The sequence below is a fragment of the Austrofundulus limnaeus genome, unplaced genomic scaffold (genome assembly GCF_001266775.1).
Source record: "Austrofundulus limnaeus strain Quisiro unplaced genomic scaffold, Austrofundulus_limnaeus-1.0 Scaffold159, whole genome shotgun sequence".
Classification (NCBI taxonomy): Eukaryota; Metazoa; Chordata; class Actinopteri; order Cyprinodontiformes; family Rivulidae; genus Austrofundulus; species Austrofundulus limnaeus.
In genome coordinates, this window is record NW_013952561.1 from 840,048 (window position 1) to 850,156 (window position 10,109).

At 36.3% G+C, this 10,109-nt stretch overlaps 1 protein-coding gene across 3 annotated transcripts in view; it reads left to right on the top strand.

Annotated features, from left to right (window-relative positions):
• The window catches only part of bbox1 (butyrobetaine (gamma), 2-oxoglutarate dioxygenase (gamma-butyrobetaine hydroxylase) 1), a 47,733-nt gene that overhangs the window by 13,739 nt on the left and 23,885 nt on the right, over positions 1-10,109 (top strand). The window contains exons 1-3 of one of the 3 annotated variants that reach the window (XM_014016993.1): positions 540-626; positions 3,413-3,847; positions 5,243-5,357. In XM_014016993.1, the coding sequence (XP_013872447.1) occupies positions 3,443-3,847; positions 5,243-5,357 (520 nt within the window). In that variant the 5' untranslated portion in view covers positions 540-626; positions 3,413-3,442. Of the gene's footprint in view, positions 1-539; positions 627-1,244; positions 1,343-3,412; positions 3,848-5,242; positions 5,358-10,109 lie in introns of those variants that run through there. The other 2 variants (XM_014016994.1, XM_014016995.1) reach the window with 2 other exon arrangements.

A 10,109-nucleotide genomic window follows, 5' to 3' on the forward strand; every position in this document is an offset into this window, starting at 1 on the left:
GCCAGTATCACTCCACCCCCTGTTAACAATAAGCGTTAATTAGGTGTCAACGATAGCCATGTGATGTGAGTATCAGGCTTAAAAGCCTGAATTTTGCCTGAAACTCTCAGACTGAAGAAGTCTCTTGGAGAAGAGACTAAACGTTTCATTAGAGAAGAACCCGTCCAGAAGACCTGTACAATTTTTTTTCTTTTTGATTTTTTACCTGGATTACTGCGATGCATCAGGACACTGTGACATAAGTCTTGGTCCTGTTTATGGCAATAAAATATTTAAATACTGGTGTATGTCACATTTCTATTGTGTTTATTTTATCCAGGCACAGTTCCAACCCAACCCTATAGTTTTTTAATGTGCTACTATGTTAAAACACCAGCTTATTCATCACAAACTAAGCTTAACTTATTTATATAATCAGTTTGTGAATGACAACTGTTTTATTGTTTATTTATCTACTGYACAATGTAGTTATGCGAGCTGGTTTCGTTATCTGTCTGTAAATAGTAACACAGTTCTTGGATCACAGTCAGACTGACGACTCGACCTTTCACCCAATTTCTTTCTCACGCGACAACCAGATAGCCGCTGCGCTCGTGAGGACTGAGCAGCCGACCGTCATTTTACAGGTAACCACTGATGCTGACGCAAGTTTCACTGGATTTTTAAAGCCGCTTTCATTCAAGAGTTTTAGTAAAAGGCACGGCGGTAAGAAAACCAGTCGTTAAAGGGGGAGGTCGGCGTTAGCTTCCGGATGTAGAAAGCCGACCGGCATGCTAACAGCCGTGCTAGCTCGTTCTTAATAACAGCGAACAGCTGGAAGCTAAACGCGAAATTACCACTCAAGCTGCTTTAAATCTGTAAATTTGCACCGCAAAGTCGGCGATAAGTCAACCAGTTTACCGGAAGTAGTATGCTATTAGACGTCAAATCATCCGCGTATTTCCTTACTCGGTTGCCTTAAACTTACTAAGTTATTAGAGTGATCCTTCCCAAACCTGATCATAATATCCTGCGTGTTTTAGTTGCTTTTCTACTTTTCAGCAGCTCTCCAGGAGTGTTTAATCACTCATTTATAAATCAGGTGTATCAAAGCAGGGAAACCTCTAAAACTTGAAGGACCTGTTGTACCAACACACCTGATTTAAAGGAATTAATTAGCTCCACAGTTCAGCAGAAGCCTGTAATTCACCATCAGTTTGAAGCAGGYGTGTTGAATCACTTCAAAAACATCTAAAATATGCCAGGTAGTGTGTCCTGAGGACTAGGAGTGGGAAACACTGTTTTAATCTACAATGACAACAATATTCCATACCATTAAAATGACATTAATCAAAGAGGAGATGTAAGTAAGACAGAAAACTGTGAATGATGCTCCCGAAGTGTTTTTACGACTAACAGGCTCCAAATGCTAATCGGTTGTAGATGCGTATCTTATGATTACTTCCTGGAAGTTTTGTTTGAATCTTGTGAGTGTTTTATAAAACATTTTGTTAACGGTACAGAGAAACAAACAGACAAATATATGTGAGGCTAGGAGTGTGCAACACACGTATCATTGATGAGTTCTTTGCCCTTGTTTGTACGTAAGCAACATGTTTCTGTGTTGTCACCAGAAATGCTCATAAACCAGTCTGGCATAATTTCCTCAAAGATCAGTTTTATGTTTGTGCTGCCTCTGGCTGTTCATAAATCACAGCTGGAGCCAGCCACGTCCTGCRGAGAGGTGAGCTTTCTGAAATGAAGCAAGCATCACAGAAACAAAACTCAGCTGCGTTAATGAGGAGCGCCGTGCATTAAATTTGTGACGGATGCCTCCCACGTATTCTTCTCAAAACACGATAAACTAACTCAGTTTATTGATTTTCTTTGTGGTTAACTATTATTTTTTTAAACTAAATGCAAAGTTACTTTATGTCATTAATCTTAAAGAAATCAACACAGGAGACACCTGCCGGTAAGTCCCAGCTCAGTGGGTTTTGTTAAAGTTTTTTACACCAGGCATTTAGCTAGAAGGGCRTTGTTCAGTTTTACAATGCCCTCTTCCAGCTGGGGACGTCCTCAGGGCACTGTGCTGAACTTCGGGTCCCCCCAAGAGTTTTTATTTTATTTTACTTTAATGCGTAAACTTCCATAAACTACATAAGTGGCGGAGGGGGTGACCACAATTATTTTATGAAGTCAGATGAAGACACATAAAGGATAAATTCCTTCCTTCACAAAATAATAACATGTTTATGACACGATATTTGACATGACAATGTCACACCAGTTTTTGGCTACTTTGGTCCACTCTACTACTGGAAGTTTGAGTTACATCTCTTCTCATTGGCTGTTCAGATCCAGGGTCAAACTACTTTAGCAAAAAGAGGGGGTGTCTCCCGTCATTCACTTGCCAGAAAACCCACTTTTCTTCTTTGCTCCAGTTGTTTTTATGTCATTCTACATAAACAATATTTAGAGTCAAAACTCATTACAACAAAAATGTAAAGCATTTCCAGGTTTTGACTCTGTTAAAATGGCTTTCATTGTGTAAAAGGTATTGAGTCATTTTATTTTACACATAAAATCTTTGTTTTTCATTCATTGTTCATGTTAACGTGTTCATTCACTCTTGAAGCGTAATTGGTCCTCTTGGCTTTAGATAAAAAAATGATTGCTTCGTCTTCACCTTTGTGGACGATAGTGAAATAAACAGCTTAAAGTTACAAAACTTTTGCTTAAATATTATTCTAAGCAAGAAACAAAAATGTATAGTAGTTTTCTTGGCAAACATATCAGCAAAAATTGTACAATAATACACACTTTCTAATATTGCTTGAAAATTGTCTGATTTAAGATTCCCCTGTTTGTTTGTTTATTTATTTCTTTTTAATTTTGTAAAAAAGCATTACATTTGATTTGTTTCAAGTTTGAACAGTTTGTATTTTAGACCAGCTCATGCAGAACTAAATAAAGCTTTACACAAACTGTATCCAACCACAGAAAACTTTTTATTGCTCATTTAAAATATGACTTGCCCTGCACCACACTTTTGTCACGGTTCTGCCAGCTCACAGTCTGTAAACCACTGACATATTGACCATTTGCATTTCCCAAGGCAGCTTTTAAAAGCTCACACTTTAAGTACAAAATGTTTCAGTAGCTCTGTATTTCTGCTGGTTTGACTGTTCTTCTTGTAATGTATAAAGAGTATTTAGCATACTAATGTTTATAGTTATTTTTAAACACACACAATTTACCTCATTTGCYACACAGGCAGGTTAATGGCAAATACAAATGATTTTGTACATAAAAAATGGTTAGCTGTTATTACAGATAATTCTGTGGTTTTGACAATGGTTTCYACAATTTTTATAAAGCAAAGCATGGTTATGCACGATTCTGAAACCTTTATTTTTGTTTTTCCCCACAGAGTTGTTATATCCAGTGAGAACATTCAGACATGTGGATGAGTACATTTGCACGTTTTGCCCTTCCCGTGCTACAAAGGAGCACCTCTCCAATAGCCTGCAAGGCCCTGAGAGCTTGTCGCAGAATTGAGAAGGCTGGAGTTCCACCGCCCTGTTTTCTGACACCAGTGGGTGTTCGTGGGCACCACACACTTGGCTCTGCCTCTCTCCCCGTGGCTCACCACTCAGTGAGGCATGTCCGGGCTCTGGACGAAGAGAGGCTTCTGGAGGTGGAGTGGGAGGATGGAGGCCAAAGTCTGTTCCCTTTCACCTGGCTTAGAGACAACTGCCAGTGYCCACTGTGCACCCTGCAGTCCGCACAGGCCCGTTTACTCTTGCTAACTGATCTTGATGTCCACACGGGAGTAAATGTTGTGGAGGTCACCAATGACAACAAGGTCTGTTGCTATAATCTGCCCAAGTTGCACACACATTTATACTGTTCTGTATTTTGAGAACTAACGAGTGGTTGAATTATAATAGAGGCTGCAATTTTAAGTAAAGTTGATGTAGCCTGTATTGTTCTTTTAAATATTTATTTTCTTAAAATGGCAACAAAAATAGGGGTTATAGACTTTAATACTCTCTTTTTACACTCTTCTACAAATATGTGTTGCCTATTATTATGATTACTACTTACTGTACAATGCACGTGGATCAAAGATGGCTTGTTAGTTATTAATAATATTGTTGCTTTTACCTGTAAGCAGTACAAACATAAATTCATTGCTACAAAGGGACAGTTTTAGTTATAGTTTCCAGTTGAAAGGGAACAAGGAAGTGTATCAAATCATCACAGATTTCACTGATAACAGAATTTGGCGAGGAGCGAAGCTTGCTAGAGGCTTTCAGTGATCATTTTGGCAAACATTTCATAACTCATTTCATTAATTTTGTTAAACGTGTGAACCACAAAGCGTGACTGAGTTTATGATTCATGCAAAACGCAGTTGTGGTTGAGCTTTGTYTAAATCCTAAAATTTAAAACACCAAATCTAAGCTATGAATTTATCAACCCAAACAGTCTTTGTGCCTGTCTGCCTCAGCTCGACACAGAAATGCTGTTTGCATATAGAAGTGTAAGAATACTATTCATTATRCTTTGGTAACATAAAACCTGTTTCTTTGCGTAAAAGCTGACCTTTGAAGCCAACTATCTAAAAATGAACTGTAAGGGTTAGGAAAAAAGGCACACTTAGCCTTATCTTCCTAGAAAGAAATCACATCCAATCCTTTCTTTTTCTTTTCAGTTTCTAAACAGCAATAAACAGATTGTTTTTGACTTTCCTGCCAAGATRTTGTTGGCATAACTTGATTACAATTTACAGCAATAACTTTTCTAATCTAAATCTTGTACTAAGATATTTGATAAGCTAATAACATGCTGTTTGGATGCTGTGTCAAAGATTTCCCTGCTGTTTCTGGTAGTTACTTTTGATTAGGACTGTTCAAAGGCCACCATTGAAAAATGAAATTACGAACAAAAGAAATTTGCACTGAAAAAAAATAAAAAAATCTATAATTTCTGTATTTCTCTCAGTTTATGAACTAATGTGTTTTGTGCTTGCATTTCAAAAAGGTAGAACAGCATTTTTTGACATTCAGATCATAAAATGTTAAAAAGATAAAATAGCCAGCTATGATGATCAAAAGCAAGCTTTTAAGAACAGTTCAGTTGCAGGAACTCCACTGTGCTCTAAGTCGATGGGTTATCACAATTAAATATTAAACAGTGAAAACAAGGGCACAGCTTTAAAGAAAACTGAGCTCAGTCTAGTTTTATCTCTCTCCAGGTCTCAGTTGTGTGGCCAGACCATCACAATAGTGTCTTTGATGCTGATTGGCTGAGAAAACGCTGTTTTTCTACTACTGCCAGGCAAGCAATGCAGGAGGAGCTCTTTCTCAATGGTGAGTCACTTTTTAACTTTGTTTTATTTAGGATAGAAACCACCATGTACTGTATGGGTTCTAAGTATTTGTATACAGTCTATACAATGGTGGGCACAGTTTCCCTAAAGCACTAAAGCCCTAATAAGGGAACTAATTTCCTGATTAGTGCTTCAGGACTTTTGCTAATTTTAAAATTTATTAGTGGATTAGCACTTGCTAAATTGATATGCTAAATTTAGAAGCACTAACTGAGGTCTATAAATGTTATTGATCAACGTTAATGTTAACAGCCGACAGTGAAAACTGTCACTCATTTTGTTCATATGTGTGTCACTTATCCACTAGGTGACAATATATCGACAATATATGAACCCAAAAAAGGTTGTGGAATATCACTGATGAGTCTTAAGAGAGCAACATGACAATATGTGACTCATGTTGTCTGTTGAAAAATGTTCATGTGTTGATTGGTTTTAGTTAGYGCTTTAGAATTAGCTTTTGCTAAATTTTCAGTGTGTTAGTGCTTTAGAATTAGGGGACCTAAATATCTGAGTTAGTGCTTTAGGGCTATATGTATACATACATACATACATACATAAATACACACACTGTATTTAACCCACATACTCAGCTCCACTGATCATCCCACAAACGCATGTTCCTTACAAATGTGGCACCATTTAAAAGAGAAATTAACAGGCTTTCCAATGGTATAAGTTCTGTTGCCAAGAAGCATTGTTACAACAAAGAAATAATCTACCAAACCCTAATTTCTTTACTTTGCGTGCTAAATGTATTTCTCTTCACTAAATCCTAATTTGAAAAATGGTGTTCACAACATTTTTATAGATTGATGATTTCAATAATCCCTGATTATTTTGTTACTTTTNAAATATTACAGATTTGAACAAATACGCACAAAAACATCAAAATTAGCACAGAAACAGTACTATATAACATTTTAGACACATTCTAGATAGTTTATCAGCTAAAAAAAGTTAATTTTGGGGTAAGTTACTCTTTCAGGACTTTTGCTAATTTTAAAATTTATTAGTGGATTAGCACTTGCTAAATTTATAGGCTAAATTTACAAGCACTAACTGAGGTCTATAAATGCTATTGATCAACGTTAATGTTAACAGCTGACAGTGAAAACTGTCACTTATTTTGTTCATATGTGTGTCACTTATCCACCAGGTGACAATATATGAACCCAAAAAAGGTTGTGGAATATCACTGATGAGTCTTAAGAGAGCAACATGACAATATGTGACTCATGTTGTCTGTTGAAAAATGTTCATGTGTTGATTGGTTTTAGTTAGTGCTTTAGAATTAGCTTTTGCTAAATTTTCAGTGTGTTAGTGCTTTAGAATTAGGGGACCTAAATATCTGAGTTAGTGCTTTAGAATTAGGGGACCTAAAAATCTGAGTTAGTGCTTTAGAATTAGGGGACCTAAATATCTGAGTTAGTGCTTTAGGGCTATATGTATACATACATACATACATACATACACTGTATGTATACATACATACAGTATAAATACACTGTATTTAACCCACATACTCAGCTCCACTAATCATCCCACAAACGGATGTTCCTCACAAATGTGACACCATTTAAAAGAGAAATTAACAGGCTTTCCAATGGTATAAGGTCTATTGCCAAGAAGCATTGTTACAACAAAGAAATAATCTACCAAACCCAAATTTCTTTACTTTGTGTGCTAAATTTATTTCTCTTCACTAAATCCTAATTTGAAAAATGGTGTTCACAACATTTTTATAGGTTGATGATTTCTATAATCCCTGATGATTTTGTTATTTTTGGCAAACAAAGAATGAACAATCAGTAGCTCTGGTCATCCCGTGCTAGAGTTGGTGTTTTGGTTGTTAAAACAGAGAAAACTGGTGGTCCTAAACAACCACTGGCTTCAAGCTATTGGTAAAAAAATATCCCTATAGTATAACACAATGTAATTTATAATCTGTTTGTGTTCTCTTGAGATTTGTTCAAGACCTGGTTAACAACATATGATTGATTAGTTAAAACTTTTAAAAGGGAGTGTTCAGTGTGTAAAATACCACCTTTTATTCTTATATCATGTAGCAATTACTATTCATATCGTTAGTGGGTGTTAGTGTTATAAAGAAGTCTCATTTCTTTCTGAATATATTTACAATGACACAATGTCTTGTGGAATATTGCACAGTGTAGATAAGATTTAAAATGATCCACAGTTTTCATAACTGCTGACAAAGTGCTGTAGTTATCAGACTGCTCTGGTCTGAAACTAACGATTACTTTCTAATTATTGTTGATATAATGGGGGAAAGAGATTAATTTTAAAGGAGGCCATAAATCACAACACAGCTGTCTCACAATTAAAAGGAAGAACAAACACTCCTGAATTAGTTTCAAAGCTGTATCCGAGTGCAATTCATCAGCTTGCCAAGCAGCAGGTGTTACTGGCTGTACTTAAATAACAAACCAGCACGTTCAATAAAACTTGWTGTCACACACGACACTTCATCTTGTGTGCTATTATGAATGTCAATGCATTATACACCTCTGCAATTTACTTTATATTTTCAGTCTAAAGTAAGCAAAGTTAATCCAGACACAGATGTTCTTAAACTGCAATCACTTGAAATGTGTCCACTGGGATAGTAGTATTTTTGTTTGTTTGTTGTTTTTTTTTTTTTCGGAGCATCATTCCAGTCCATACGTCTTACCAGTTGGCGGCAGTAATGCACCAAATTGTGGTTTGCTAAAGAAAATCCAAAGAAGAAGACACATTGACTGTCCACTGTCTGTAGCTGTTTCCCATACAACTAGCACCAAGTGGCTGAACCTTTAGTTACTTTAAATAGGTGAATATTTATACAGTCACTTATTTTACCTTAAATATTTTCTTGTTTAATTGGTATTACTTTGTAGAAATACATTTTCACTTTGTCATCGAATAGTCTTTTTTTTTTTTTTTTACTGTTTTTGTCAAAAAGGTATATTAATTTAGTCTTACAGGGCTGATTTAGAATAGCATTAACAAAGTAAMACATCCAAGGGGTTTGAACATATGCTTTGTATTGTTTTTTCTTTTAGAAAATTTACTTGCTCAGATTCCCAATGATGGAATATATTTCTGAATACTTACTGGATTCAAGTTACTGTCCGAGACATTATTCATTTCAGTCTTGGGTCTTTAATACCAATTACATCATCCCTTTGCTAAAAAAGCCATTTTATGAGTTGTTTTTTTAACAAACATTTGTTTTGTTAATAAAAGACTAAGGAAATAACTTGTAGCCCACCTTACTTACCATACTTCAGGTTTTTTTGTCACAGACTAAGCTCGAGGCCAAAATTAAAAAGGACTCTTGTATTAGTCAAATTTTATACCATACCATACCATACCATACCATACCATACCATACCATACCATACCATACCATACCATACCATACCATACCATACCATACCATACCATACCATACCATACCATACCATACCATACCATACCATACCATACCATACCATACCATACCATACCATACCATACCATACCATACCACTTTTATTTATAAAGCACTTTAAACAGCACAAGGCCAACCAAAGTGCTGTACAGTAGAATTTTATTTGAAAAATTGTGAAAAAGTAAACAGCATGTGAGGGAGATTCCTAAAGGTTCRTTTGTGAGTTGCAGGACTCCTTTGAGTCATGATTTTGGAACAGGTTAGAGAAATACAGCAGTAGAGCTGTATGTTTTATTTATTTTATTTTACCATTGTTTAACCAGTCAAATCSCATTGAGATCCCAGATCKTTTTCAAGGGAGGCCTGGGCCTGAGGGCAACCTTTTTTACCTGGTTTGGGAATGTGGGGGAAACCGGAGTACCCGGAGAAACCCCATACAATAGGAGAACATACAAACTCTACAAAAAAAGACCATAGGTCTGAACTGGGGATCAAACCCAGCACCTTCTTGCTGTGAGGCGTCGGTGCTAACCACTGAGCCACTCGTGCTGCCGACATGCATTTTGATGTAATCAAAATGGAGCAGCCAAGTACTGGTGTATTTTCATGCAGTTTTGTGTCTCAAACTAGTCCCCAAGAATCGCAGCCCAGTGAGACCTGTATCCACTTTTAATGTAAGGCARTAAAACCCAGAGAAAACCTTGGACAAACCAACACAAGAATATAAACTCCTAACAAGGTGTACTTAAAAATTGTCATGGGACAACCCACAAATATTATAAAACTATGTAGTATTAAAGCATAATAGATGAGTTAGCTGTGGCAACAACTAGAACAGATGTAATGTGCAGAAAGTGCTTTCCAACTTATGTCATCAGAGATCATTCAGATTTATTTAAAGTGTCATTCTGTGGAGGAGCTATGAGCAGTGATTATCTTACCTGTAGTAGACGCAGTGAGAACAAACTCAGAACCAGGAAGGTGTCCYTATAGTCCACATTAGTTAAGCTGATTAGTGGTCAGGCTATTCAGTGCAGATTTCATCCATCTAAAACAACCGAAACCTCAGAAATCCCTCTGTGGTATAAGCAAAAGCTAATTTATAAACTTTTTATTGTGTCATTGTTACATCAAACTGTTACACAGAAGGTTATGATTATTTGCATTGAAAACTAGTGGTTCTAGAGGGTGCTGTTTAATTTATAGTCCAACTTAAATATGTGTATTTGTCCATTATGACTGAAGCGGGTCAGATGTAGGCCATGTTGAAATGGATTCATACAGTATGTTACAATG